The sequence below is a fragment of the Linderina pennispora genome (assembly GCF_002104995.1).
Source record: "Linderina pennispora strain ATCC 12442 chromosome Unknown DL89scaffold_11, whole genome shotgun sequence".
NCBI classification, from domain to species: Eukaryota; Fungi; Kickxellomycota; class Kickxellomycetes; order Kickxellales; family Kickxellaceae; genus Linderina; species Linderina pennispora.
The window spans coordinates 128,220-156,148 of NW_024468259.1; the positions used below are offsets into that span (position 1 = coordinate 128,220).

A 27,929-nucleotide genomic window follows, 5' to 3' on the forward strand; every position below is an offset into this window, starting at 1 on the left:
AGCACCGCACATAAAAATAGCATGTTCCCAAGAGCATATACGGCATAAACATTACAGGGGTGTCTTGATGTCCGCTACATCCAACCACGTCCCCCAGCCGCTGCATTCAAACTAGCGAAACATCTATGCATTGGATTCTGTCGTCACCGTTGCCATCGAAGCAATTGCGTGGTTGCATCGCGCTTTTTTTGGCCTGCGGATTGCTATGGGCTAGACGGGCTTGAAGATACTGGCCAGTAGCAGGATGTGCTGTGCAGCAATTAGCGCTGTGGAGTATCTCGATGGACCAATCCCCAGTGTTCTGAGCCGCAAACTCGCTGTTTGCTTGTGATTTTCTTGGAGTAGCTTGATTTCGGCGTCGAAGACAACACTTCGCTCGTTCACGTCATGGCTAGGCTTCAGGGGGAGTACTAATGGCTGTAGCTCTGGGAGCCTATTGATCAGCCCAATTGCTTCGGTAATGGTGAAATGAACACCAGACAGGTTTGGCTGATTCAAACCCCCCATATTTGTACAGCGGTGCTAGGCCACTGCTGGAACAAGGCCAATCTGTATAGAAAGCGACTTTCTCGAGAACAGGACTGAGTGATGGCACACATGGGGCCTTGGATGATTGGTCATTAATCAGTCTGCGGTTAGGGTGTTGTGATACTGGTAACTTAACGTGGCATATAACTAGTGACAGTAAAGAAACTAAGGAGAGCTGCTGACGCACTGGCGTGTACTGAACTATATAGTAGAGCCATTATGCTCTTGCGTAAGCACTGTGGCGTAGATCTAGGGATCAGGATCAGTTATGCAACATATAGGGTGTTAACCTAGGGGATGAGTGGTTATCAGATATATGGAAAAAAAATAACTCCTGAAAAAAGTGACTGAGTGGAAGAAGGAAGGCTGGTCGTCTGCCTGGGCCTTTGTACGTGTGCGTTTCGGCCTTGTCCATGGTGGCGCAGGGGGACTCCGGACCCCGAATGTCAACATAGGGTAATGCATCGCAGATCATATTATATACTCATTTTCTTAATTCTCGATTTTGCTATATCAACATCCATTATGCATTTGAATAAAAGCCAGTGCAGAAGGATATATGTCAAGTTGCGGCATGTGGTGTATATTATTCTGAACTGCAATCCTGCAAACTCTACTTTTCAACCAGTGAAACCTTCATGCATTGAAGTCGACCCTCTCCATCGTTATCAAAGCATTTGCGCTGCTTAGCCTCATCCAATGCCCCAAGGATGTCTGCATCGCGCCTCTCGTTGAAACTGCGGATTTTTATGCCCTGGATAGACTTGAAAATGCTAGCCAGTAGCAGTATGTGCTGTGCAGCGCGTGGCCTTGTAGTGAAGACAACTGTGCTAATTTCCAGCGTCCTGAGCTGTGAATTCGCTACACGGTCATGCTTTTCCAGGAACTCTTTGACTTCGGCGTCGGAGACATCACCTCGCTCGTTCACGTCATGGCTGGTCTTCAGTGACAGCACCACTGACTGTAGGTTTGGGAATATGTTGATCAGCCCGATTGCATCGGCAATGGTGAACTGGACACCGGCTAGGTTTAGCTCTCTCAAATCCCTACACCTGTACAGTGGAACCACTGCGCTGGTAGGACTAGAGACCCGTGTATCAAATATCACCTCCTTGAGAACAGGACTAAGTGATAATACACGCGGGAGCTGGCCTGCTGTATCGGCAATTGAAATGCGGTCACGACCAATGTGCCATGACAGATTGACACGGCGCAGATTCGGGAACGAGTCAGCATCGAGCACACCATCCTCAACAAACTGGTTATAGCCGTAGTTCCTGAAATTAACCTCCATCACCTCAACAGTGGGCTGGATCCAACGAAGCACATGGCTGGTTCTGAATGGATATACATCCCTGCATATGAGCCGCCGCAGCTCCGGGAAGGGGTTGATCTGGAGAGTGTAGCTGTTTTCCTCCTGTCTCCAGTAGCATTCACCTGATACTTTGAGCATACGTAGCTTTGAGTACACCACAGGCGATCCATCCACTGGACCCTTGAACAGTTTACTAAACTGTTCACCGTCTTGAATATCTACAGTCAGTGTCTCTAGACGGTCTGCGAAGCGAATAACTAGCTCAGGAATTCTGTTGCTACCGCTATTCCTCAGGCTAACGTGCATGTGCTTGACATTGGGTGCTAGCTCACTTCCCAAAGTGGTATACGACAGTTCGCCTCCAAGAACGCTCAGATACTGGGCTGATGGCGCAGCACTCAGCAACGCTGACAGAATAGCGTTGTCCAGAGGCTGGTTGTTGAATCTAGAGTGGCACACATAAGAATACACCACCGAAATGATGTTTGGCATTGCTTCCTTCAGCAGCTCGCCAATACGCCTAGAATTTTGAGTGACCTCTTTCTCCATGTTCGTTTGCTCCTGTTGGTCAGCCATGGGCTGTCCCATCATAAAAAAGTGCTGCTGTCCGGGCTCATAGGCAATTGAAACATGGAGAGATACTGTCTGAACACCCTTGAGCTTGCCCTTGCACAGGCTGAGCAGTGAGTCGATCGTCGAGTACGCCATGCCATCTGCGATGTCCTTGATAGTGGACTCAAGCTGCAAATGGCGGACATGGTGTTCGAGCCCGGCTGCAATGATATGTCCAAGCGACGGTGTATCCTCAGGATAGTTCTGGTTGTCGGTGTCTTGCGAGTTGGTAAAGATGATGGCCGATTCGCCGATGAAACTACTGGCGACACGTCGCCATTCACGGCAAATTCCCATCAGCGGGTACAGAGTATGCGGCACAGTAAGCGGGCTGGTGTCGGTCCGGAGCTCAGGTCTCAACTTGTCCCGTCCGATAGTGTACGAGACGATGGTGTCGATGACGTGCTGCGGGAGGTTATCCATGGTGATAATGTCTGGTAGGAATAGCTTGACAGGAAAAAGAATGGTGAGGTTCTGATGAAGTCAGGTTCTGGAAAGTATCGTTCCGAGCTTTTATATCTGCTGGGAGAAGCGGTCTGGCTGCGCAAAAAGGCTGGCAACAAGTTCACAAAATGTGGAATGTTCTTAGGAGAAATTGCTGAGTGCCAAAAGCAGGAATCCGCCTTGCAGATCATTGCGGATTTGCTGATAATTCGGACAAGGGATTAGATTTGAGCGATGGCCAGCTTGAGTCGAGTGTCCGCAGCTTGGGCAATGCAACCAGCAAGAGAACGCATTGCAGTCAGTATACTAGGATATCTGAGGGTCACGGTATATGCACGCCTTGTAGCAGGGTGGTCCAGTTATGTAGTCAGAATCACCCCCATGCTGTGTATTGCAGTTGTTCAAATAGTGATTCCATGCGGAATAAATAGGAGTAATTCAAACAACCCTAGAAGAAAGTGCATGCCATGAACCACCGCTACCCACGAACTCCAGAAAATATCAGCTGTAGGACAGCTGCTGTTTGGTTTCAGTCGACCTTTGCTAAAGCAATGGTGACCCAGCTGCAACCCTTTGGATTCATCCGAACAGTGGCTGTGAACGACTCTGAGGGTGCATACTGTTGACTTGGGGAATGAGTAGTTATCAGATATATGGAAAAAATAACTTCTGAAAAAAGTGACTAAGGGGAAGAAGGAAGGTTGGTCGTCTGCCTGGGCCTTTGTACGTATGCGTTTCGGCCTTGTCCATGGTGGCGCAGGGGGACTCCGGACCCCGAATGTCAACATAGGGTAATGCATCGCAGATCATATTATATACTCATTTTCTTAATTCTCGATTTTGCTATATCAACATCCATTATGCATTTGAATAAAAGCCAGTGCAGAAGGATATATGTCAAGTTGCGGCATGTGGTGTATATTATTTTTGATTGCAGTTCTGCAAACTCTACTTTTCAACCAGTGAAAACTCCATGCATTGAGGTCGACCCTCTCCATCGTTATCGAAGCATTTGCGCTGCTTAGCCTCATCCAATGCCCCAAGGATTGCTGCATCGCGCTTCTCGTTGAGACTGCGGATTTTTATGCCCTGGATAGACTTGAAAATGCTAGCCAGTAGCAGTATGTGCTGTGCAGCGCGTGGCCTTGTAGTGAAGACAACTGTGCTAATTTCCAGCGTCCTGAGCTGTGAATTCGCTACATGGCTATGCTTTTCCAGGAACTCTTTGACTTCGGCGTCAGAGACATCACCTCGCTCGTTCACGTCATGGCTAGTCTTCAGTGACAGCACCACTGACTGTAGGTTTGGGAATGTGTTGATCAGCCCGATTGCATCGGCAATGGTGAACTGGATACCGGCTATGGTTAACTCTTTCAAATCCCTGCACCTGTACAGTGGAGCTACTACCCTGCAGGCATAAGAAACGCGTTTATCGAATGCAACCTCCTCGAGAACAGGACTAAGTGATAATACACGCGGGAGTAGCCCTGCTGGATCAACAATCGAAATGCCGTCAGGACCAGTATACCATGATAGATCAACACGGCGCAGATTCGGGAATGAGCCACCATCGAACACGCCGTCCTTGACAAACATCTCATAATTCTGATAGCTGATATGGACTTCCATCACCTCAACCGTAGGCTGGATCCAACGAAACACGCTGCTGGTTCTGAACTGGCACATCCTCTTCCATACAAACTTTCGCAGCACTGGGAAAGGATTGGCCGTTGGCGCACACCCGTCATCCTGAACTCTCCAGCCATTTTTGAATGGTGCTGTGAACGTATGCAGCCGCGAATATACAACAGGTGACTTATCTGCAGGGTTGTGGAACAGCTTGTTGAGTGGTTCGGAGCTTTGGAACTCGACACTTAGCATCTCCAAACAGTCAGCATTGCGCACTACCAGCTCGATGAGTCCGTTGCCACTGCCGTCACTCAGATCAACGTGCATGTGCTTGAGTCTAGGCGCTAATTTACTGTCGAAATCGGCGTACAAGGTCTGGTTTCCAAGGACACTCAGACACTGGATTGATGGTGCGACACCTAAAAACGCTGATAGTGCAGTGGTGTTTATCCGTTTGTTGTCTAGCATCGAATAATGGTCACCAGAATACACAACCGAAACAATATTTGGCATTGCCTCCCTCAGCAGCTCGCCGATACGACCGATATTCAGATTAAAGCCTTTTTCTATGCTGGCAAGCTCCTGTGGATCAATTGCAGGCTGCCCTCTCATATGTCTGTGATACTGTTCGTGCGAATTGAGGACTGAGACACAAACAGTAACCGTGTAGACTTTCGTGAGCCTACCCTCGCACTGGGTGAAGAGAGTGCCAACTACTGAGTGTACTGTTCCGTTGGCGACATCTTCAGGAGTGCAATACAGCTGAAAGTGTCGGACATGGTGTTCGAGCCCGGCTGCAATGATACGTCCAAGCGACTGTGTATCCTCAGGATAGTTCTGGTTGTCTGTGCCTTGCGAGTTGATAAAGATTATGGCCGATTCGCCGATGAAACTACTGGCGACACGTCGCCATTCAGGATCGATGCTCATCAGCGGGTACAGAGTATGCGGCACAGTAACCGGCTTGGCGTCGGTCCGGAGCTCAGGTCTCAACTTGTCCCGTCCGATAGTGTACGAGACGATGGAGTCAATGATGTGCGGCGGGAGGTGATCCATGGTGATAATGTCTGGTAGGAATAGCTTGACAGGAAAAAGAATGGTGAGGTTCTGATGAAGTCAGGTTCTGGAAAGTATCGTTCCGAGCTTTTATATCTGCTGGGAGAAGCGGTCTGGCTGCGCAAAAAGGCTGGCAACAAGTTCACAAAATGTGGAATGTTCTTAGGAGAAATTGCTGAGTGCCAAAAGCAGGAATCCGCCTTGCAGATCATTGCGGATTTGCTGATAATTCGGACAAGGGATTAGATTTGAGCGATGGCCAGCTTGAGTCGAGTGTCCGCAGCTTGGGCAATGCAACCAGCAAGAGAACGCATTGCAGTCAGTATACTAGGATATCTGAGGGTCACGGTATATGCACGCCTTGTAGCAAGGTGGTCCAGTTATGTAGTCAGAATCACCCCCATGCTGTGTATTGCAGTTGTTCAAATAGTGATTCCATGCGGAATAAATAGGAGTAATTCAAACAACCCTAGAAGAAAGTGCATGCCATGAACCACCGCTACCCACGAACTCCAGAAAATATCAGCTGTAGGACAGCTGCTGTTTGGTTTCAGTCGACCTTTGCTAAAGCAATGGTGACCCAGCTGCAACCCTTTGGATTCATCCGAACAGTGGCTGTGAACGACTCTGAGAGTGCATACCATTGAATGATGGCTCCCTCTGTAGGTACAATATGCAGTAACATGCTTACAGATGTTGTTTTGAGCTGCATACTTTCCCAGATAGCTGCAGTGATGCACGGCAGCTTGGCTTTTGTGGCAGCAAAGAAAACTTCCTGTAGAGTAGCTTGGAAAGCCGCGTGTACTTTACCGGTGACGCACCTGTACAATAAACGATAGAGAATTAGGTCCATGATAGTCTGTGCCAGCGCGTTGAGTAGTTTGGACATTTGGGATAGGCATTCTTCATTGACACCGTGAAGTATGCGTTTGCTTTCAGGGTTGTAGGGCGCCTTATCTAAAAGGTCCCTTGGGTTGCAGTAGATGTTAAGCATTTTCCGCTTTGGTAGTTGTTAAAGAAGACTGAATATGTATGCCTCTGCTGGTATTTCTATCTGGATAGAAAGAATCCTGAGACAAGCCAATTGAATTTTAAGTGAAATTGGAAAGGGCTCCTCAAAGCAATGTAGCAATATAGTCCCTGAATGAATACTATACGCTTGATTTATTGAGGCGCATGAAGGTTGTTCAGAGATGTATGCAACTGGAGGGAGAAACTCGAGCCAAATTTCCTTAAAGTGTATCAGAATTGACCGATCTACTTGATGGACTATGTCAGTTGGTATCGAAATGGATAGATAAGTGAAAAATGTTGACGAAAAGAGCAGGGCTATGTCATAGTACATGTTGTGAGCACAAGAAAGATCATGCAGGAGTAGTTTAGGAAATTGAACTTGCGTGGGCTGTTGGCAAATGATTTTAGTGAATGTTGACTACGGATAGGCAGAATAGTAGCTATTTTCTGATTCTGGAAGCATATTAAACTCCCGTCCGTGGTGGAAAAGTAATGCCAAATAGAAATCGAGCTCACATTTTTAACATGAGGAATCCAAGGGATAAAGCTGGAATGGGGGAACAGTATCAAGAGTATGGATGTATTGGGCGCCGACTGAAGCACATCTGTAATTTGGTGGAAATGGTGTAGTCATTTATCGGAATCCAAATGAAATATCCAAACATGAGATGGTAGAAGGTAACTTTTCCCTCAGTCGGCCATAAAATGGCAACTTGTGAGTAATAGGATATTTGGAACTGGGGGTTATGTGCGTTTATAGTCACTATTGAAGCTACCCATGCATCTTTCATTAGATATGGTAGGAATGATGAATTCGCAATCCTAGTCAATGGTGTCAGTCTCCCTTTAGTTTGCCATTCTTGGCTGGGCGGAAATGACACCAAGCCCTATAAATACTGGTACCTTAAGTGCATTCCAATGTGCATCTGCAAAGCCAAAAGCTCTCAACGCGCCGGTAAGTCTAAGCTTGTCATTTGCTGTATGATGCATGGTGATATGGAGTTTACAAGTGAAGTTTGACTTTCTAGTCTTGGTGACAAATGGAACGCTGGATACTTGACTATATTTGCATGAAATGATAAACTCGAGGTTCAGTGTGTCATCGGTTGGAAAGCACTTCAAATAGATTATGAAATGCATGATAAAGGTATGCCATCCCTAGAGACATCATATGGCACTAGCCAAGTATATAGTTCTGTTGAATATGCCCTCTCTGGTAATGCCAGTATCGCTGTGGTTCTCAAGTGAATGCTGCAAGATATCCAGAAGGACTGTATGGGAAGATTGTTGATAGTGGGCACCGATGGGTGCGCGTGTATGCAGTTTCTTATTGCGAGGTGCAGCAAACTGTAGATGAGCTGACCTGCTTTGTATGATTTTAGAGCGTACCTGGTGACATCAACTGTCTGAGTGGGGATGTGATGAAGTCCCTAGATCACCATTCTTGATCGGGGATCGGAATCAACGACTTCAAGCAGCCGAAATAATGGCTGACGCTTGCTTTTCTGCTCCAAACTATACTTTCATTTGTTTTACAGGTATACAAAAGAATGGCAAATGTACTCCAATTCACAGCAATATCAGGAGCCAAAAATGAGGACGCGCTGTGTTACGTGCTCGAAATAGACGACACGCGGCTTCTGCTAGACTGCGGCAATTTCTCGGACTACTCAGGCGAGAATCTGGTGCAATTGCGACGGGTGGCGCGACAAGTGGACGCAGTGCTTCTCTCGCACCCAGATATGGCACACCTGGGGGCATACGCACTAGCGTACAGCAAATATGGGCTGACATGCCCAGCATACGCGACAGTGCCGGTGCGCAACATGGGGCGGCTCTGCATGCTGGACGTGGTGCGCTCGCTGCGGTCGTGCTCTGACTTCACACTGTTCAACGAGCAGGATGTGCGGGATGCGTTTGAGAACATAACGCCGCTGCGGTTCTCGCAGCCAACAGCGCTGCCAGGGAAGCACTCGGAGATTGTGGTGACGGCGCATGCGGCGGGGCATACGATTGGAGGTACGGTGTGGACGATCCGCAAGGGCACGGAACAGGTGCTGTATGCGATGGACTATAACCACGTCAAGGAGGCGCATCTGGGGAAGACGCAGCTGCTGCCAGGCAAGCAGGGGCAGGTGGCCAAGTCCATGACTCGGCCGATGCTTCTGATTACCGACGCGTACAATGCACAGTACAATCTACCGACGCGGGCCAAGCGGCTGGCGAGCTTCATGGGGGCAGTCGAGGCCGTGACGCAGCGGGGCGGTAACGTGCTGGTCCCAGTGGACTCGACCGCGCGTGTGCTGGAGCTGGCGTATGTATTGGAGCAGCGGTGGGCGGAGAAGCGGCACCACCGAATGTCGAATCCGGTTTTTCTCCTGGGACGGTGCGCGCGGCAGACGATGCAGTTTGCACAGTCGATGCTGGAGTGGATGTCGGAAGGCGTGACCAACCAGTTCACAGGCACAAAAGCGAACCCGTTCGAGCTGCAGCACGTGGTGCTGGTGCAGAATATGGCGGAGCTGGATGCACAGATGGCAGCGATTTACGAGGACCCAAAGATCAAAACAAAGTACCGGCCGCGTGGGGCGGTAGTGCTGGCGACGCTTGAGGGCATGTCACTGGGGTTCTCGCAGGAGCTGTTTGTGCGGTGGGCGGAGGACCCGCAAAATGCAGTGGTGCTGCCGCAGCGCGGACCGCCAGGGACGTTGGCGCATGATCTGTTCACGCGGTGGTGGGATCGGGTGCAGACGGGCCAGACAGCCGGCGAGCCAATCAAGCTGGCAGACCCGGTCAGCCTGCCCAAAAACACCTGCATTGAGGTGACGGTGAAGCAACGGATTCCACTCAAGGGCGAGGAGCTCGAGGAGTGGACGCGGCAGGAGGCCGAGCGAGTGGAGCGCGAGGCGGCGCGGGCAGCGATGCTGAAGCGCGGACGCACAATGCTGGACAACGACGACGACGACACCAGCTCGACCGGCGGCAGCGACGACGAAGGCGAAGGAAGGGGCGGGACTCGCGACGTGGACTCGGGAGCAATCGCAGCAGTGGATCTGGAAATGGAGCGGCTGCGCAGCGGACAGACGTTTGATCTGCACGTGCGGGACCGCGGGCGTGTGGGCGGGTTTTTCCGGCAGCCGCAGAGCCACTGCATGTTTCCGTTCCAGGAGAAGCGGCGACGCGTCGACGAGTTTGGCGAGACGTACGACGTGCGGCAATATATGCGCGAGTTCGATACGCACGGCGACGAGGTGGTGCGCGGCGCGCAGCAGGAGCCGGCAAAGCCCGGCTACGGCGTGCTGGACGACGACACCAACGACGATTATGACGAGTCAGTGCCGACCAAGCTTCTGCAGGATACCAGACGTGTGCACGTGCGCTGCCGGTTGTCGTTTGTGGACCTGGAGGGCCGGTCGGATGGGCGGTCAGTGCGCAACATCCTGGTGCAGCTCGAGCCGAAGCGCGTGGTGCTGGTTCACGGATCGGCTGCAGGAACGCAGATGCTGGCGGACTACTGCGCCGACCCCGAGGTGGCTGTGACCAAGGAAGTGTACGCGCCCAGCGTGGGTGAGATCGTCAACGTGTCGTCGGGCGCCAATGCATATACGGTCAAGCTGACCGATGCGCTGCTGACCAAGGTGCGGTTTGCCGAACTGCAGGGAGCGCAGCTGGGGCACGTGTCGGGGCGGATCCGCTATGCAGAGGACGCCGAGGAGCCGGTGCTGGATGTGGATGTGGCGGCGCTGGAGAATGCGTGGCAGAGGCCCGTGTTTGTGGGCGACGCCAAGCTCAGTCTGTTGCGGCGGCGGCTGCGCGAAAGCGGGCTGGCGGCCGAGTTCTCAAGCGACGGCGTGCTTGTGTGCAGCAATGTACTGGCGGTCTCGCGTATTGGCGGCAAGCTGCGGATCCAGGGAAATGTCTCACCCGAGTTTTACCGGCTACGCGACGTCATTTATCGTGCTCTTGTGGTTGTCTAAGGTTCCAGACCCCGGTGTTTTGTGGATAGGGGGGATAGGCTTGTTTATTTAGGAGGCGGAATTCGAGGAACTGCTTTTTTTTTTGTTTCTCCGCTATGCTTTCGCTTTCCTCCGATTTTATAAAACTCGAATTCTAATACTCCGCAAAAAAACAATAAAATGCTGAGTTCTCGTCATCATGCAGTGCTGAAGGAAATCGACACGGCGCGGTGCGTTGGGCGGTGGAGTACACTAGGCGAGCTGGCCACACGGTATGCCAAGCATGCCGAGTCTGGGCAAGGTAAGGTGGGCAGAAACAAAACAGCGCCGGGAGGTTTTAGTTTCCCAAAGCTTAAAGAATTCGCCACTGTAGTGTTCTCGCAGCTGGTGAGGAGCGAGGCGCTGCTGGAGGAGAAGCTGCAGAGCGTCAAGTGGAGTGGGCGCAACCACTGGAAGGGCGACGGCGAAATGACGGGCAACGGGCGGATACAGATCGCATACCCGATGAATATCGCCAGTAGCACGCTGCTGGCCGACATCGAAAAGGACCTGGTCAGTGTGGGCAAGCGCAAAATGACCAGCGACGAGGGATATGTAAGTTGTCTGCTGTGAAGCTGGGGGTTTTGTCGGAAACCAGAAATTGTTCGTGTGCATTGGCCCTAACCCCCTAAAGCTCTCGTAGCAATACAAGGTGGTGCTGGCCAAGGTGTACTTTTACGCAGCGCAGTTTGCAAAGTGCGGCGAGGTGCTGGCGTCGGTGCCAGACACGCTGGAGGAAAGCTCGCTGTCGGCAGACTACAACAAGCAGCTATACATTGCGCAGATGGTGATGCGCGGGATCATCCAGGAGATGGACGGCAAGCTGCAAGAGGCGCTGGACACATACGCGCAGGCGCTGGGCACGTACCGCGGCCAGCTGAGCGCACATGCAGTGGTAGTGGTTCCCAAAGCATCGGGTGGCAGCACCGAGGAGATTGTTAATTGGTCAGAGGAGGCGCTGTACCGACGGGCGCTGCTGTCGCTGTCGCTAGGCGACAAGGAGCACGGCATGGAGCAACTGGGCGAGTACCTGCAGCATATGGACAGCGTGTCTCCGCCGGCGTTCCGCGTGTTCCGGCGGCTGAGAGCCAACCACGTGCTGCTGGGCATTTCGCGGTCGCTGTATACATTGGAGGGGACGCGGCCACTGAAGCAGGCGCTGCTGGATGGACACCAGCACCAGATGACGCTGCTGGGCATGGCAATGCGGTTCCCGCGGGCAGACGACGCCAATAGCGAAGTGCTGGTAGCCGTTGATGCAGCGGCAGGCGATTGGAACTTGACACAAGCGTATTCGCGTACCGAGTCTCTGCGGCTGCTTGAGCTGCTGTATCAGGCGGTGCACATCACGTATAACTCGCCGCAGCTCATGCGACACCTGGTGCATACGCTGATCCGGTTCGGTGACTACCACGAGGCAGGGCTGGCTTTCGGTACATACAATGTGCTGGTGGAACGGCAGCTCGAGACTGTGCGCAAGGCACTGCGTGCTGCGCTCAGCGAGGGTGGGCCGCGGGCGCTGCAGCTCGGCGTGGGCGTCGAGTCAATCAACGATATTCTGGAGACAACCATCACCGGCACGCGGCTGCATCTGGTGCACCTGCAGAATCCGCAGGAAAGCCTGGCGCTGGCCCATGCGGCAGGCGATTTGATCGACGAGATCGAAGGGCTGGATCCGGCAAACGCGTACGTTGGGCGGGTGCCGGAGCAAATCAAGGCGCAGCTGGCGCTGTGGCGCGGGGCAGCCCACGCACGCCTGTCGCAGGCCAGCAGGGAGCCCGAGAACCGCACGCACCACCACACTGCGGCGCTGCAGCAACTGCAGCAGGCAGTGGGGCTAGCACCGCGCATGTACGAGGCTCAGTACCAGCTGGCGCTGGAGCAGGCGATCGGCGCGCGCGACATTACCTCAGCCACGGCCTCAGCCAAGGCAGCAGTGGCGCTGGACGCTCGACGGCTCGAGGCCTGGCACCTTCTGGTCCTGCTGGCCACCGCGCGCAAAGACTACGCGACCGCGCAGCGCATCTGCGACGTGGCTCTGAAGCAGAGCGAGTGGTGGGCCGTGGACTGCGAGATCCAGGCAGCCGGGCCCTCGCGGCCGAGCCACCTTGGGCTAGTGGACAGCAAGCCGGCAGCTCGCGGCGGCGACATCGACTCGGGCATCGCGTACCTGCGGCTGCGGATGACGCGGCAGCTGATTGATAGCAAGCTTGGCGGCCTGGCGGCGTGTCTGAAATCGCAGCCGCATATGTTTGCATTGTATGGCTGCGTTTTCGGCCCCGTGCTGTCGTCGCCCGAGGGCGCTGATGATGCGTCGGCGGCGCTGGAGCTTTCAATGGCTGGGGATCCGCGCTCGGCACCGCCGCTGCGCGATCTGCTGGGCAGCCGCAAGCCGCACTCGATGACATCGGGCAAGCGCTCGCTGGCGCGCTCCTTGGCACGCACCATGCTGGGCAGGCACGTGCGCCAGCGCTCGGCCGGCTCGCCCGACGACCACCCGACGACCACCGGGCATGCACGCACCCACTCGCACAGCGTAAGGCGGTCCCCAGCCTTCCCCAGCAGCTCTCCCAGCGACTCAGCTCCGGCTCAGCCAGCCGAACCGACGGCACCCGCGCAGCCAGCACAGCAGCCGAAGCGGCAGCGGTCGATGCCACATCTGCGCAACGGCAGCGTGGACAGCGCACTGGCGGGTGATGTGCCGACGGAGGCTTACTACGACAACCCGGATCTGTCAGCAGCCAAGATCCGCGCCAGTCTGGGCCTGAGCCCGAGCACGCGCGCCAGCACCATCTCGGGCCTGGCCACCCACCACAGCGTGTACTATTCGCCAATCGCCACGCATCTGTCAATGCAGCGCCAGCAGGCGAGCCGCGCGCTATGCGACCTGTGGCTCCTGTCGGCTGGAATGTTCGTGCAGCTGCAGCGTACCGACGAGGCCGCCAATGCAATTAACGAGGCGGTCAATGCGTGGCCCGAAAGCCCCGATGCCCTGGTGATGCGCGGCCAGCTGGAGCTCGCGCGCGGCCAGCCCCTGCCTGCCCTCAACGAGTTCCACGCCGCCGTCGCCCTGCAGCCTGGCAATATTCGCGCGGCCGTCGGTCTTGCCCGTGTCGAGTATTTGCTTGGCCGTCGTGATGTTGCCATTGGGCTATTGAAGAACATCACCAGGGCCCATGGCTGGTCGGATCCCGAGGCCTGGTACTGGCTTGGGAGGCTGGAACGCGAGGTCGCCGAGGAGCGAGACCCAGGCTCTGATAACCAGGCACTGGCGCGCGCTATGGAATACACCACGTATGCCTTGGAGCTGGAAACCACCCAGCCTATGCGCCCGTTCACGCTGCTATGCCAGTGAGAAGCCGTCGACCTTTTTAAATGCATTTTTAACCAATGCGGCTTAATATTGCCACTATTACCATGGCCACAATCCCCGCGTTTCGGATACATGGGTGTGTGGATAAAGAGAACTGCGTAGAAACGTGGCAGTGCTGGGTGTAGCGATGGCAGCAGGACCTACCAGTGTGGAACCAAATCAAATGCTCGCCAACCAGCCACACTGATTTGGTTCCACACTAAGTCGGCAGGTACCGCTTAGCAGTGAAGTGCACATGATATGCATTTGACCCAGGTAGCGATACTAAAAATGGCATTCTGTCTAACCACTAATCAACGATGGTGCTGCTTGACAGGCGATGAGTTGCAAAATAGTCATGGGTGGCGCGAGCATCACTGAGCTGGCACTGCCTGTGTCTGTTGATCAGAAACTCCATCATCAAATCTCGCAATCACCTAACCGCCAAGGTGCAGCCTCCAGGCCATTCTACAGTGAGGCCCGTTTTTCCTTCTGCTAGAGTCCATTTCGCAATTGTCGCTTATAATTCCAGTTTTTTTTCTACATTTTATTCGGATGGCCGGGTGCTTGCTACTAACGATATTTGCGATTGAGCTTCTGTCGGTGTGCTTGGAGGCGGTCGGCTACAGCACGCTAGCGCAGGGCCTCTGGGCCACATACTGCACGGTGACCGGCAATCAGAAGGCGGCCGAGCGGCTTTCGCTGAAGGCATCGATCACGCAGCTGCGTCGCGACCTGCGTACCGTCAGCTCCGTAGACGAGTTTGCGCGGTGGGCCAAGATGCGGCGCCGGCTGGACGCGCTGACGGGCAAATTCGAGTCGGTGTCGAGCGAACTGGCCCTGGAGCGCACGGCGTTTGAGTTGTACGTGAACCTGGCGTTGCGGGTGCTGATCTACAGCGTACGGTTTATTGTCAGCGTGTGGTTCTGGCGTGCGCCGGTGTTTTATGTGCCTAGGAATTGGTTCTATCCGGGTGTCTGGGTGCTGGCGATGCCTGGGGCTCCCAAGGGCAGTGTCAGCGTGGCTGTGTGGGCGGTCGTGTGTAATCGGGTGTGTAAGCAGATGGGGAGGATTGTGAATCGCGTCTGGCGGCCGGTTGTCGCTGAGAGTGAGCCCCAGCAGCAGCCGCAGCACACAGCAGGTGACGATCTGAAAATGGCACTGCTTATTTGCCAGCGAGAAAGGCGGCATGATGGTCACAGCATGCATTGGCTATTCGCCAAGACTCGGCCCTCCATCTTTTAAAACTCCTTGCGCCAGCAGCAACTTGCCTCCGTTTTACACTCTTTTCTCTTCATTGCTTCTACACTACCATTATACTTTATACTTTTTTCAAAAGCCAATGTCGACGGACAACACCCATTCCAGCTCTCCGGTGGCAGAGCACAGATCCTGTCCGCCGGTGGATACCAAGCGTGAGAGCCTCATCGATTTCGGCGGCCTCCAACCTTACTACTACATGCCTATCCGGTATCCGACCGAGGTCTCTCTTTACGAGCAGACCGTGAGCGCCAGCAACTCAGTAGCCCTGCCCAGCTCTGGCCAGCAGACTGTACGCGCGCAAGTAGATTTGCCTATGCCTTGCGGGTACTTCAATGTCTGGCGGCCCTTGCACGACCAGTCGCTACCGATATCACCGCGTCTAGTGAACTACTTCCCGGGGGAGGCCAGCCAGGGCGCAGCACCGCGGCTAAACAAAGAAAACAGCACAGCCGAGTGGGATAGCCGCATCAGCTACAGTTCAGCCGACGATGAGTACTACCAGAACGGCCGGGCGCTGCCGTTTATCAAGGGGTTTGCACACGGGGCGCTGAGCCATGGCGGCGTATTCCGCAAGGTGGAGCATGACTGGATGATGTCGTATCTGGCACCAACGTACTGGGACAGTGCGCGCGAGACCTCGTTCCTTGCGTGGCGCTTCAATTACGTTGTCGCGAAGCGGCCCATCGACAGGTTCATGGCGGTGCTGAGCTGGTCCAAGTTTGACCCAACCAGCAACGTGCAGTGGAGCGTGCGGGCATTGTCGCAGCTCGAGTTCACTAAAGTCCCAACCTATGTGCTGAGCGCCGACGAGGCTAAAGATTTCCCCGAGATACCCGGCAACGAAGGCGGTGAGTGCGATCTGGAGCGGCGTGCGCGTACTATTGCTGAGCACCGCGGGCAACTCCTGGCATACGTGGGCGTACCGGCCAACGGCAACGATTATATCCAACATACGGTACCTGGGTTTGCAGCCGATCTGACGCAGTACGTGCAGGGCGAGTACGGGTTCGAGATAGCTGTAGCGTTTTATCCGGCCACGTCCGGCCCGAACGAGTGGCAGAAGGCGCAGGTCGCACGCCAGCCGCTGCGCACGACCGTTGCGGGCCGCACCAGTGAGGGAGAGCAAGGCGATGGAGCGGTGTGGACTGGATTTCCGCGTGAAATTGCGCGACGACATTCCAATCGGCCCTCAGCCGCCCGACCTGAAGCAAGCGCTGTTGGCTGCGGGAAAGTCGCTGCAGATGGACGGCCAACAGTGTGACTTTGAGATCGTCGTCGCTGACCCCCAGAACACAGTCGGCGCTCTGCAGCCGCTGATCCGCGCCCATTCTAATGTGCTGGCAGCGGGCAGCGAGTACTTCAGCGCCTTGCAGGCATCCAACATGACTGAGTCCGAAGCCCGCCGTGTGGAGCTGGAGGACATGCCGTACGGCCATGTGCGGCGCGCCATCTACTTTATCTACAACGACATGATCCCGACAACCGAGTACATGGACAGTACGGACGACTGGCTGCAGCTGTTGGATGTTGCTGCCCGCCTGGCCATCCCCCGTCTGGCGCAGCGGTGCCAGGCGGAGCTGCTGCGTATTGCGTCAACCGTGGGCAGCGATGCGCTGACCTTCGACACCACCGACCTGGTCTTGCCAGACGAGCAGGACGACAGCAGTCGCATTATTTTCCACAACTACCCAAAGGTGTCATTTGGCGACTACACTCAGCTTGTACAGTACCCAGACCCCGAGTACATCGAATCGCTGATCGGCCTGGTCGCCGATGCCGGCGCCGATGACCTGGTGGCGGCCCTGCAGCGACTCCTAGTATACTATCCGATTGGTGTCTGCGAGGACCGGATGCGTGCTGCCGACACGCGCCAGTTCCAGGGCCCAGACGAGGACCGCGAGAACAGCTTTATGTTCAATGACATGTTCGCCTTGCCGCACATGGTCCGGCCGGCTCAGGAGGCTGATGACGAAGCCCATCGCCTTGCCCATTTCCTGGGTGCAATGCCTGGCCCGGTCGTCCACCCGCCCCATGTCGGCGTCAGAGACCACGAACCAATGGACGGGAATGACGAGGAGGAAGAGCATGTGCAGCCAGGGCTACAAGGAATTCTCGACCATGTGCGCGAGTGGAATGGCTTCCGCCACCTGTGGATGCCTGTGCAGGTCCCAGGCAATGCCGCCCAGCAAAACAATGACCAAGGCGATGAGGAGCCACCGCAGCCGCAGCCTGGACCGGTGCCTGAGCCGCCGACGCGCACTCAGGATGAGTAAATTAGTAGCTGTGCTATGCTCGCAATCTGGCGGGTGAGCGCGCGCTGTCTATGGGTGAAAAGTGGCAATATGGCGTAGATGAAATAGCGCTTTGGTTGTTATTGGAAATATTGAAATCGGAAAACAGATGGGACGGTAGCAGTAGCTGGAAGCAGATACGGATCACTCGCTTGACGCAGCAGCCTTTCCGCGCCCACGGCCTCTGCCTCTGCCGCGCCCTCTGCCCCTGCCTCTCCCCCGCCCGCGGCCAGCAGCCTTTGGGCTATATGTCTCGTCCTCCATGTTATCTTCCGACTCCCTGTGCTCCTCCTGCTCCTCCTGCCCCTCGGGCTCGTCCCCCACCGGCGCCGCCACCGGCACATCCAGAATCTTCGACAACGGCGCGCCGCCGCCGCCGCCTCCCAGCTCGCCATTCGGCTGGGCTTCCGTCTGCCTCCATCTCAGCCACTCGTGCCAGACACGCCTCCACCCCGCCGCCATCATTGTCGTCCACCACGTCCTCAACGATGTCCTTCAGGAAGTCGTAGCACTCGGTGCTCTCCACGCACCGCTTCAGGTGCGTCGTGCTGATCTTGCGCGCATTGCATGCCCGCGCGTGCTTCGCCACGTCGTCCACGATCGACTGCATGAAGAGCTCCAGCGACTTGGATATCAGCACCGGCGTTGCCTGCGCCATCTTGCCCACGTCCTCATCCATCTGCATGATCTTTTTGATCCGCGCCTACCCGTGGTGAAATGAAAGGTCTTGGTTTTAAGAAGGCATGCTGCAATGCGCTTACTGCTTTTCTTTCCTATGTTGTTTGCTGCATTTGAAATTTGAGACTCAGGCCTCCCAACCTTGCCTGGCCTGGTGCTTTTCTGCAGAAATGCAGACCAAATGCCAATTTATCGAACGCGCCAAAACAGGACACTTACAACTGGGAATTTCGTCTTGTACTTTTTGCGCATTTTGGACCCCCGCCGGTACTGCTAGCTATGTCAGTCGAGAAAGAAAGGCGTGCCAGGCACAGCAAAGTATACAAATACGCGTAAATTCAGATTGGAAGCAAGAAAGGAAATAAAAAGTAGAGACGGGAAAAATAGCAGGAAAGCACCATTGCTCAAACAAAAAATCATTCAGTTTTTATAAGCAACTCCCGGCTCAAATATTGAAAGTGCAGCTTTTTCTTGAAAATCCCCCCTTGCTGCTAGCTAGATAATGTCTAAAGCTGGCTCCTGCCCAGATCAGCGCGCTGCAACAGGCGTGCATTACGTGTAGACGCGATGCTCAAAGCCATGTGTGACGCAGCACAGTTTGCTGAGCGCATAGCCCCTTCCCTGCCTGCATATACGGGTTACATCGCTGTTGATTCAGGGAAATGCCGATTATGTGTGGCGCATAGGGTAGCTTCATATTTCCTGGAGCCGACAGCTGTTGCGGCACTTGGCAACAGCTTGGGTGAGCAGATTGAAAAAAGTCCCAGTCCCACATATATGCAACATGTCCACCTCCCTGTACAGCAGCTCCCTTCGAATAGCAGCATACTGCCTCTCGGCACATACTCATTCCAGTGGCTCCAAAATGAAACGCGCGTGGATATTCAATCGCTTGCGTATTTATTACATACTGTGCTAATCGAACCCGACGGGATTGCCTCCGAATGAACAAAAACTGTACGTCCACACCCAAAAGCTCACCCTGACGGTCGGTGCTGAGGTACGTTTAAAGCACGCTTACTTCTCCGGAGCGGGGTTCATGCGGCGCTTGCCTCCGGGGAGGAGGGTGATGTTAACGAAGCGGCGAATGTACTTCTCGCGCTTGAGGGCACGGCCAGTGACCTTCTTGGACTTCTCCTGAGCCTCGACCTTGGGGGTCTGCGACTTGACCTTACCGGCACGAGCCAACGATCCGTGAACCTTTCCCTATAATGCCGAAAGCAACAAATTCGTCCTCAGATTAGCTTATGGTTCCGGGCTGTGCTCATTCAAATGTCCCCTCTGATGCCGGAGGGGATTTCCGCTCATTTCGCGCACATTCCGGCCCTCTGCGTCCAGTTTACGGCCACGCATCAATCCGATTCACGCCCTTAGATTCCCCGATGGATACGCACCATTTTTGATGTTTCTTTTGCGAAGTGGAAAAATTGGGGTTTGCAAAATAAAAGGAGGATGCTCGCTATTCCGCGTGCAGCTGCTGCTCATAGTGAAGCGCGACCACGCACTGCGGCCGCTGCGGTCTATCCAAACGCCACACGTGATCACAATCCACAGATCGGACTGCAATAATCAGGATCAGCACCTGGATCTTTGATCAGCGCATATGGGCATTTTGCATGGCTCGTCCAATATTGCCTGGCCATCGGCTGCCGCTGGCACTGCAGTTGGTTCTTGTGCAGGGCGTAGTGGTGTCATAACACACATATATATGACGATATGGCAGCAACAGACAGCAATTTTGGACTGGACCTGCATTCTGTCCTGCTCCAATATACGAGAATGTGTATGCTATCAGCGTCCATGTCTGGCTGCTAGAGCTACAATCTGCAATATTCTCATATTTCCCACAGCCGAGCTGTATGAAGCAATGTCGGCCTGATAATATGTGCACAGGTAGCCACTGGAGAAAGAGGGAGCAGAGCCTTGGAAGGGCATAATGCATCTTGCAACAATAGCCTCAATGACGCTAGTTAAAGCCATTGAGCCACAGTTTGCAAAAATAGTATATCTGGGACCGGGATAGCGCCTTCTTTCTCGCTTCTGCTTCGTATTTTGATATTCCCTTTTTATACCAGATAAAGAATCTATATTCCGCCTTCTATTCAGCTACCCTCTCCTCCTTCCGCTCCAACCACATACTCTTGCTACGCCATCCCTTTGCTTCTTCTTACTAGTGTACCGTTTCCATTCCTCAAAAACACAAAAAAAATTTGACGTTAGGGATATTCTCAGTATGCGCCTGCTACCGTCCGTTAGCTTCCTTGCTGTATGCATGCTGGTCAAGGGAGCACCCTGTTCTCGGCTTGTTCGGCGCCAGATGGACGTAGCTGCGACAGGATCCAACGCTGCACTAGACACCAAGCGCCGATCCGTTTAGCAGGCTGGGAAGTGAATCCTGCAGTGGATACCTCGGCTGACTGGTCGGCCGACCCGGCAGCAGCCAGCAATAATGTTGGTAACTCGGTTGCAAATATTGACTCTAGCACCAACATCATTAATACCGAGATCGAGTACCCTGACGACACGCAGATGACGGACAACACAGGCACAGCTGTGTCCGGAAACAACAACGACGTGATGCCGATCATCAACGCTCCTGTCACGGTTATTGTCAATGAGGCACCCAGTAACCACCAGCAAGCAAACCCAGCGCCGGTCGCCCCATGGGGACATCCGCCAGGCCATCCAAACGCTTCCCAGGTCGCTGGGCAGCAGCCACCCGCAAGCACTCCATTGCAGCAGCAGCAACAGCCACCAGTCGATCCATTTACCGCCAACATCCAGAATCTCATTGCATACGCACTTGCTCTAAGGCAAAGCCAGCTCCAGCCCCAGTGACCCCTCATAGTGTTCTATGTTGTTTTGCTCACAGGTAAATGAATGCCTTTATTAAAACCCGTACAAAAAACGGCCCGATAGGCATTTCAGTTTGACTCTGGCTACTTCTACCACACGGCTACTGTTTGGTAATTTAAGGATTCTGGTTCATTTAATGATTTAGAGTCAGATTTAGGAGCCAGAGACACTAGAGGTCGGTGATGTCGCCGCGGAGCAGATCCACAAGATAGGTCATAACACGAGGGTCAGCACGCATGGCCGTTGTGAAGGTACTCGTTGGTGACCCACTGATGGAATCCCTTGACGGTCTGTGCGGTCTTCTCGCTGAGGTAAAAGTCGACGAACATGTCGTTGTAATACGACACACCGGCAACCGGCACAGTGTTCTTGCGCAGCGCGTTCTCGTCGTACAGCTGGCCCCAGCCCTGGTACTCTGCCAAGCCCTGGCCGACCTCCTTCAGTCCGGCGCAGCTCCGGGAATTCGTCGAGCATCCACGGGTAGACAGTTTCGCCGGTGAGGTACACGGGCTCGTCCTCGGACTTTTGAGAAATCTCGCTCGACGTGATGGGCAAACTCCTGCGCAAACTGCGTCTCACGCACCCGGTGTGCAGACCACTGGCTGGGAGTTCCCATTCTGGCAATAGATGGCTCATTGCAAGATGGCGTATAGCGGGTTGGTAGTCAAAATTCTTGAGTGTTGGCAATCGCCGTCAGAGTGCTGGTGGTCAGCACGCCAACCGTATCCAGATCGTGGGTAGCCTTGACGACTAGCTGGTGGACGCTGTCGAAGCCACCCGTGAACCCAAAGTTGATTCCGAGCTGCTGGAATCGGCGTGGAGACAGGTTTCCGACTGTCCGGCAGCGTCACGTTATGCTCGTTGAGGTAGAGCATGATCTGCTTGATGCGGGCGATATCACGCGGGTACTTGCCATAAGTACTGCTTTGTTGCGGTGTATCGTGCGCCTGTAGGTCGCCTGGTAGACCTGGTCCGGGCTGTCTACCAAAGGAGGCACTCCACCGGTGATGAAGGCCTTGGAAATGCCCTCCGGGAACATCGACAGATACGTGGTGATACAGAATCCGCCAAACGACTGACCCAGCAGCGCGAACTTGCTGGTATCGTCGTCGCGGCCAGCGCACAGAATCTTGCGAATGTGCTCGCTGTCGCGCACAATGTTGTCGGCGCGGAACTGAGCGACATATTTGACCTTTTCTTCGGTCGTCGAGAACTTGGCATCTAGGCTGTCCGCACTAATGGCCGAAGAGAAGCCGGTGCCACGCTGATCGAGCAACAGGATCTGGTAGCCGTTATCGATTGCGGTCTTATACCAGCCGCCCTGGACAGATCCCAGGGAACGATACTTCGAAGCCAGGCCCGCCCTGCAGATACAGCATGAACGGCAGCTTGTGCATGTCATCCTTCTTGTCCAAGGGCACAATATGGCGGGCAAACACGCGCACAGTCTCGTTGCTGTCAGGGCTTGGAGTAGTCGAGCGGGCAGTCGAAGAAGCGCTCATACACAATACCGCCGGGGATAATGTACGACTCGACGTCTGTGCGGTCGAGCTCGTGCACCAAGCTGCTGGTTCATGCGAGGTGAAAGGGACATGGATGAAAGCGAAAGCTGCGTCATAGAGGGCGTCGCCGTTGTGGAGAGTGGTGAAGCTTGCTGAATTCCTAAATTCAAGATAGGCAAAAAGTGGGGCTGCGGAGAAGAGAGAGGTGCAGCCGAGCGTGTGGGGAGTCCAGCTGATGCCAGCACAGGGCCGATTTTGCTCTGGCCGCGAACAGCTCTGCCGACGAACCACATCGTGAGAAAATATAATGGAAGGCGCATCGTTGTAACAGGGTGAGGAGTGAGTTGCCAGTTGCCCAGCAGCCAGCTTACGTCCAATTTATATGGGACTGGAGAGGCGGCATATGTGCGGCATTGTCTGTGGTCCAATGTGTGGGAATACATTGACGGCCGAACATTCGACAGGGCGGCAGAAGTGGGGACACAAGGTCGTCATCGGGCATTAACGTTCAAGATAAGTAGCTTTATTCGGGGATATGCCGGCCGCTAAACCCTTTCCCGCATCTTTCCTCCCAAGGAGCCAGATCTGGGGAAGGAGGAGCCGAATCCGGGATGCTAAAGACAAAGACAACAACGAAACACGAGAAGGAAAGGGAGGGTAGGGGGAAGCAGCTGTAGAGCCAAAGCACTACCCAACAGCCACCAAGCGTCCTGTAAAAAGTGAAAAGTCCAGAGGCAGCGAGAATGTCCGCCCGCTTACTTCTTGAGCTGGGCGCTGAGCCACTCCAAACCCTCGTACAGGACCGTCACCAGATGTAGCGCAGGTCGACTGGATGTACCACTCGCGGGCACGCAGCGAGTGCAGACCAAGCTTGTCTGTGATCTCGGCCGCGTTCATGGCGTTGGGCAGATCCTGCTTGTTGGCGAACACCAGCAGCAGGGCGTCGCGCAGCTCGTCCTCGTTCAGCATGCGCTGCAGCTCGTCACGGGCCTCACCGATACGGTCGCGATCGTTGCTGTCGACGACAAAGATGATACCCTGGGTGTTCTGGAAGTAGTGCCGCCACAGGGGACGGATCTTGTCCTGACCTCCCACGTCCCACACAGTGAAGCTGATGTTCTTGTACTCGACGGTCTCGACGTTGAAGCCGATGGTCGGGATGGTGGTGACAATCTCACCGAGCTTCAGCTTGTACAGAATGGTGGTCTTACCGGCGGCATCAAGACCGACCATAAGAATGCGCATCTCCCTCTTGCCAACCAGGCTGGCGAACAGCTTCGAGATCGAAAGACCCATTTTTTGTTTTTACAACGAGTGAATCTACGACGCTTTGGCCGACCAGTGTGTTTTGTCCACGCACAGGAACAGAGCCCAAGAAACGCAAGCGAGCGGAATTACGACGAGTGTTTTTACCGTGGTCACCACGAAGAAAACGACGACGGCAGAAGGACGCAGCGTGTAGCCAGGGAATGCAGCAAGGGTGGAAAGAAGAAATGTTTGTTAGATTAGTAGAAGCCTGTATTGGTTGTCGTTCAGATGAGGCGAGATGAAGGGGCAAATCTCATCTACCGCATAAAAGCTCACGATTCGGCAAATGACCGCAACTGAATTACAGCAAAAGCTCGCAGTTCCCGTACCTGTTATGCGTTAAATAATGAAAAAGAGTAAACAGAAGAGGGTTAGAGGAACAAAAGTGGATGGTGTTCGAAAGCTACAGAAGGGGCCGAAAAAATTGGCAGCATCATCGCTCCCAGCTTTTGAGCAACCCAAAACGTCGAGCATTCACGTGGGTTGCTCGCTGATTCGGCACGCAGCCATTGGACGCTGGGCCCTATGCCCATATTTAACTCCCATTTGGCAGTGCTGGCCCTGCCCCACAAAATAGACCAAAAGCCAGTGCCAAACTCTGGCATGTTATCTGCCACCTCATCACTTTACACCATGAGCAACATTGCATGCCGGCTGCTGCGGAGCCAGGTGACATTTCACCACCCACTGGCCGCCACATCTCGCTGGTACTCGTCGTACCTGACGTTGGAGGACATCCCGGCCAAGGACGTTGATGCCGTCAACAAATTCAAGCTAAAGTTTGACCGCAGTAGCATTCCCCACAAGACATTCACCGTGACGTACCACCGCAGCGGCGGCGCAGGCGGCCAGAATGTGAACAAGGTCAACACCAAGGTGTACATGAAATTTCCACCTGGACCACCAGACGTGGATCCCGCAGTACGTGCGCCAGCGGTTGCATGATCAGGACCCGGCACGGATCAACAAGGCTGGCGAGTACCTGGTGATCTCGGAAAAGACCCGCTCGCAGAGGCACAATTTTGAGGACTGCTTAGATAAGCTGTGGCAGGCAATTGAGCGCGCGGCCGAGCTGCCCAAGGAGGCTGATCCAGAGACCGCTGAGCGCGTCGAGAAGCTGAAGAAGGCAGAGAAGGCTAGGAACAAGGAAAACAAAAAGCGCTTGTCGGAGCGCAAGTCGAGTCGCCGCAAGCGGTTTGACGACTAAGCCAGGGCTGGTGGAGCCGCAACTGCCTTGATGTGGCAGGCTGCACAGTGCTTATCGCCCTTTTTGCTTTCCCACTCTTGTATTTACAAATTCTGTCCTTCTTTCTCACGTATAATTCAGCGTTGAAATGTCAGCCAGAAGAGTAGTAGTAACCGGTCTGGGCATCGTCTCACCAGTCGGCGTTGGCGTCAAGCATGCATGGAGCAACCTCATAGCCGGCAAGTCCGGTGTAAGGTCGCTGATCGCCGAGCGACCCAACGACGGCTTCGACAAGCTGCCATCGACGATCGCAGGGCATCGTGCCTCGCAGCGGCAATGGGTCGTTCAACCCCAAGGAATGGCTTGAGCCCGGCGACACCAAGCGCATGGCCGATTTCTCGCAGTACGCCATGTGCGCTGCCAACCAGGCGCTGACTGATGCCGAGTGGACAGCACCGACAGACGCGCAGCGTGAGCGCACTGGTGTGTGCATAGGGACGGGAATCGGCTCGATGGACGACATCACCAGCAACTACACCCTCTACCAGGCAGGTGGACTGCGCAAGATCAGCCCGATGTTTGTGCCAAAGGTCCTGTGCAATATGGCCGCCGGCAACATCAGCATCCGCTATGGCTTCTACGGGCCAAACCACGCCGTATCGACTGCCTGCACCACTGGCGCTCATGCCATCGGTGATGCCATGCGGTTCATTAAGTTTGGCGATGCTGACGTAATGGTCGCTGGTGCGTCAGAGGCACCATTGCAGCCACTGTCGCTGGCCTGGGTTCTCCAAGATCAAGGCCCTGGCAACAGGGTTTCAACGATTGCCCTGAGAAGGCATCGCGGCCATTCGACAAAGGAGCGGGCTGGATTCGTGATCGGTGAGGGTGCTGGTGCACTGGTGCTGGAGGAGCTAGAACATGCCAAGCGCCGTGGTGCTCATATCTACGCCGAGATCAGGGGATACGGACTATCGGGCGATGGCTTCCATATTACAGCGCCGCCCAACGACGGTGCTGGTGCCCAGCGTGCGATGCGACGGGCGCTGGAGACCGCTGAAATCAACCTGGGAAGATATTACCTATGTCAACGCCCATGCCACTTCAACACCACTGGGCGATGAGATCGAGAACAGGGCGATAAAGTCAGTGTTTGCCGACACGCAGCTGCAGCAGGGCCTGATGGTCTCGTCGACAAAGAGCGCAACTGGCCACCTTGCTGGGTGCGGCGGGTGCTGTTGAGGCCATCTTCAGTGTGCTGGCTGTCAAGAACAACGTGGCGCCACCGACACTCAACCTAAAGCAACATCGATGCTGATGCTGGGTTCGATCTGAACTATGTTGCCAACCAGGCCCAGGAGCGCACTATCAAGGCTGCGCTGACCAATTCGTTTGGATTTGGCGGCACCAACGCATCGCTGATCTTTACAAAGTATGAATAGCTGGAGTAACTTTTTGTCCGCTTCAATATGGTGCAAGTACTATGTCAGTACCCAACAGATGGACCTCATCTTCACATCAACAGGCCATGTAAACAGATATGTGGAATGGTACTGGCAGTATTAGCTGAAAGTACACGACATACAAGCACATGCCGCAATGTTACTCTAAGGGACTGCTTGCACTATTCTGATACACAAGGTATTTAGGGCGATAGAATTGCATTTCCGAGCTATTCACCATACAACCAGCACTGATGCGGGGCACACATATCTATATGCTGGTGCAGCCAATCGGTGGCATTAAGCAATGTGGTAATGAGTACCATGGCTGATTGGTCGCGCATTTATAAATGTGCATTCATCGCATAAATGTCTGTGAAGATCGGAAATATCCGAGTGCATAAGGAGTACATATAGCTATAAACCAGCTATTGAGTATAAGTAATCGTCTCTGGCAATACCAGCGCTATACTCTCTATCCCCTCTATATCATAAAGCAACAATGAGATACATGTACGATACTCTGCCTTTCGTCAGCTATTGCTCGGACCAGCTACACTCGACCTACGTGCAAATGACTCAGTGGATAACCCGGCGCTACCATTATTATCACCGCTCCCAAACACACCCTTACCTAGCACCTGATTCGCAGTTCATCTTTTGCTCGCACATCAACACCTGTGCCAATAGCTGAATGCTACATGTTTGGCTGTATCTAAAGGTGCTGTTTCATACGAGTGCTCTAGTCCTAATACATAGTAATAAAAACTCATTCACGAATATCACTATAGTATGTTCCTGACTTCGTAGTATGCGATGGCTATTGAATCTGGCATTTTTGTCGATGTATTTTACCCCTTACATAGCCACTGTTCGCGACTTAGATCAATGCTGACATAGTGTAGTAAGAAGTTGTCGAGGACCCAGGTCCTCAAAGGAGCACGCGTATTGACGATTCATATCTTTGTGACCACATCCATACGCTAAATGCGTTTTCGTCAAGCTAAACTGATGCCAGCCTCATCGTCAGCACCGCACCGCCTAAGCTGTGTATATGCAACGACAAGCTACTCCAAACCACAGCTAGCCGTCACTCGCCGTATATGTAGTATGTGCTTACACATTAGTCAAGGAGCAGTGGTCTCAGGCCACGTCCATATGGCGACTTTTGTACGAGCCCCATACTCTCGCTCCCAAAAATCCTCGTTCTGTCCTCTGTGCGTTTCTCTCCGTTTCTGTGGCATTATTATTCAAGCTGCCACCATGCGGCATACTCATTCGCATATCCCCAATGAAGCGGCGCATTTCAAGTAGCTGCTAGTTTTCCATGTGGCCATCTCCGGGCAATTTACCTGCCGATCCACATCACTTGCCGAAGGGTATAGTGCAAGTCGATGCTGAAAGCTGGCAGTAAAACCTCCATTTTTAGTTGAGGTAGTTTATGGCCATGTGTATTTG

At 54.0% G+C, this 27,929-nt stretch overlaps 14 protein-coding genes across 14 annotated transcripts; 6 read left to right on the forward strand and 8 right to left on the reverse strand.

The window, feature by feature from the left end:
• Positions 1-3: 3 nt before the first annotated feature.
• On the reverse strand, positions 4-856 carry DL89DRAFT_268992 (uncharacterized protein). The gene has a single exon (XM_040888112.1). It carries the CDS (start codon positions 505-507, stop codon positions 211-213), a length of 297 nt encoding a protein of 98 aa, XP_040741635.1. The 5' UTR covers positions 508-856; the 3' UTR covers positions 4-210.
• Positions 857-1,141: 285 nt separating this feature from the next.
• DL89DRAFT_285224 (uncharacterized protein) lies at positions 1,142-2,924 on the reverse strand (the record flags this gene model as incomplete). Its single annotated transcript, XM_040889812.1, has 1 exon — positions 1,142-2,924. The coding sequence occupies exon 1, from the start codon at positions 2,876-2,878 to the stop codon at positions 1,142-1,144; it is 1,737 nt and encodes a 578-aa protein (XP_040741636.1). The 5' UTR covers positions 2,879-2,924.
• An 898-nt stretch (positions 2,925-3,822) lies between these two features.
• Positions 3,823-5,662, reverse strand: DL89DRAFT_268993 (uncharacterized protein). Its single transcript, XM_040888113.1, has one exon. It carries the CDS (start codon positions 5,582-5,584, stop codon positions 3,848-3,850), a length of 1,737 nt encoding a protein of 578 aa, XP_040741637.1. The 5' UTR covers positions 5,585-5,662; the 3' UTR covers positions 3,823-3,847.
• A 472-nt stretch (positions 5,663-6,134) lies between these two features.
• DL89DRAFT_259046 (uncharacterized protein) lies at positions 6,135-6,578 on the reverse strand (the record flags this gene model as incomplete). The annotated part of the gene is made up of 1 exon (XM_040885649.1): positions 6,135-6,578. One exon carries the CDS (start codon positions 6,576-6,578, stop codon positions 6,135-6,137), a length of 444 nt encoding a protein of 147 aa, XP_040741638.1.
• Positions 6,579-8,108: 1,530 nt separating this feature from the next.
• DL89DRAFT_268994 (uncharacterized protein) lies at positions 8,109-10,738 on the forward strand. Its single transcript, XM_040888114.1, has one exon. The coding sequence runs from the start codon at positions 8,425-8,427 to the stop codon at positions 10,573-10,575; it is 2,151 nt and encodes a 716-aa protein (XP_040741639.1). The 5' UTR covers positions 8,109-8,424; the 3' UTR covers positions 10,576-10,738.
• Positions 10,739-10,828: 90 nt separating this feature from the next.
• On the forward strand, positions 10,829-13,948 carry DL89DRAFT_259048 (uncharacterized protein; the record flags this gene model as incomplete). The annotated part of the gene is made up of 3 exons (XM_040885650.1): positions 10,829-10,855; positions 10,939-11,148; positions 11,237-13,948. The coding sequence occupies 3 exons, from the start codon at positions 10,829-10,831 to the stop codon at positions 13,946-13,948; spliced, it is 2,949 nt and encodes a 982-aa protein (XP_040741640.1).
• Positions 13,949-14,116: 168 nt separating this feature from the next.
• DL89DRAFT_302641 (uncharacterized protein) lies at positions 14,117-15,190 on the forward strand (the record flags this gene model as incomplete). The annotated part of the gene is made up of 1 exon (XM_040890855.1): positions 14,117-15,190. Exon 1 carries the CDS (start codon positions 14,501-14,503, stop codon positions 15,188-15,190), a length of 690 nt encoding a protein of 229 aa, XP_040741641.1. The 5' UTR covers positions 14,117-14,500.
• A 2,063-nt stretch (positions 15,191-17,253) lies between these two features.
• On the reverse strand, positions 17,254-18,546 carry DL89DRAFT_268996 (histone-fold-containing protein). The gene is given in 3 exon segments (XM_040888115.1): positions 17,254-17,910; positions 17,930-18,202; positions 18,397-18,546. The coding sequence occupies 3 exon segments, from the start codon at positions 18,427-18,429 to the stop codon at positions 17,644-17,646; spliced, it is 573 nt and encodes a 190-aa protein (XP_040741642.1). The 5' UTR covers positions 18,430-18,546; the 3' UTR covers positions 17,254-17,643.
• A 611-nt stretch (positions 18,547-19,157) lies between these two features.
• Positions 19,158-19,639, reverse strand: DL89DRAFT_268997 (ribosomal protein S30). Its single transcript, XM_040888116.1, has 2 exons — positions 19,572-19,639; positions 19,158-19,383 (listed from the first exon to the last, which is right to left on the reverse strand). Exons 1-2 carry the CDS (start codon positions 19,572-19,574, stop codon positions 19,195-19,197), a joined length of 192 nt encoding a protein of 63 aa, XP_040741643.1. The 5' UTR covers positions 19,575-19,639; the 3' UTR covers positions 19,158-19,194.
• A 584-nt stretch (positions 19,640-20,223) lies between these two features.
• DL89DRAFT_268998 (uncharacterized protein) lies at positions 20,224-21,110 on the forward strand. The gene is made up of 2 exons (XM_040888117.1): positions 20,224-20,471; positions 20,555-21,110. Exons 1-2 carry the CDS (start codon positions 20,411-20,413, stop codon positions 21,013-21,015), a joined length of 522 nt encoding a protein of 173 aa, XP_040741644.1. The 5' UTR covers positions 20,224-20,410; the 3' UTR covers positions 21,016-21,110.
• A 150-nt stretch (positions 21,111-21,260) lies between these two features.
• On the reverse strand, positions 21,261-22,828 carry DL89DRAFT_259052 (alpha/beta-hydrolase; the record flags this gene model as incomplete). Its single annotated transcript, XM_040885651.1, is given in 7 exon segments — positions 21,261-21,448; positions 21,468-21,592; positions 21,617-21,650; positions 21,755-21,980; positions 22,001-22,354; positions 22,380-22,695; positions 22,824-22,828. 7 exon segments carry the CDS (start codon positions 22,826-22,828, stop codon positions 21,261-21,263), a joined length of 1,248 nt encoding a protein of 415 aa, XP_040741645.1.
• A 394-nt stretch (positions 22,829-23,222) lies between these two features.
• On the reverse strand, positions 23,223-23,831 carry DL89DRAFT_275448 (ADP-ribosylation factor Arf1; the record flags this gene model as incomplete). Its single annotated transcript, XM_040889307.1, has 2 exons — positions 23,223-23,245; positions 23,339-23,831. The coding sequence occupies 2 exons, from the start codon at positions 23,829-23,831 to the stop codon at positions 23,223-23,225; spliced, it is 516 nt and encodes a 171-aa protein (XP_040741646.1).
• Positions 23,832-24,456: 625 nt separating this feature from the next.
• Positions 24,457-25,050, forward strand: DL89DRAFT_323995 (uncharacterized protein; the record flags this gene model as incomplete). Its single annotated transcript, XM_040891429.1, has 2 exons — positions 24,457-24,719; positions 24,751-25,050. Exons 1-2 carry the CDS (start codon positions 24,477-24,479, stop codon positions 25,048-25,050), a joined length of 543 nt encoding a protein of 180 aa, XP_040741647.1. The 5' UTR covers positions 24,457-24,476.
• A 127-nt stretch (positions 25,051-25,177) lies between these two features.
• DL89DRAFT_275449 (thiolase-like protein) lies at positions 25,178-26,471 on the forward strand (the record flags this gene model as incomplete). Its single annotated transcript, XM_040889308.1, has 4 exons — positions 25,178-25,279; positions 25,344-26,058; positions 26,105-26,252; positions 26,333-26,471. The coding sequence occupies 4 exons, from the start codon at positions 25,178-25,180 to the stop codon at positions 26,469-26,471; spliced, it is 1,104 nt and encodes a 367-aa protein (XP_040741648.1).
• Between the last annotated feature and the right edge of the window lie 1,458 nt (positions 26,472-27,929).

Coding starts and splice junctions, on each gene's coding strand:
- DL89DRAFT_268992 (XM_040888112.1), bottom strand. CDS start 507: ATGGGGGGTTTGAATCAGCCAAACCTGTCTGGTGTTCATTTCACCATT.
- DL89DRAFT_268993 (XM_040888113.1), bottom strand. CDS start 5,584: ATGGATCACCTCCCGCCGCACATCATTGACTCCATCGTCTCGTACACT.
- DL89DRAFT_268994 (XM_040888114.1), top strand. CDS start 8,425: ATGGGGCGGCTCTGCATGCTGGACGTGGTGCGCTCGCTGCGGTCGTGC.
- DL89DRAFT_268996 (XM_040888115.1), bottom strand. CDS start 18,429: ATGCGCAAAAAGTACAAGACGAAATTCCCAGTT. Junction 18,203..18,396: donor ACAAGACGAAATTCCCAGTT/GTAAGTGTCCTG, acceptor CACCACGGGTAG/GCGCGGATCAAAAAGATCAT.
- DL89DRAFT_268998 (XM_040888117.1), top strand. CDS start 20,411: ATGCGCCTGCTACCGTCCGTTAGCTTCCTTGCTGTATGCATGCTGGTC. Junction 20,472..20,554: donor GCTGGTCAAGGGAGCACCCT/GTTCTCGGCTTG, acceptor CGATCCGTTTAG/CAGGCTGGGAAGTGAATCCT.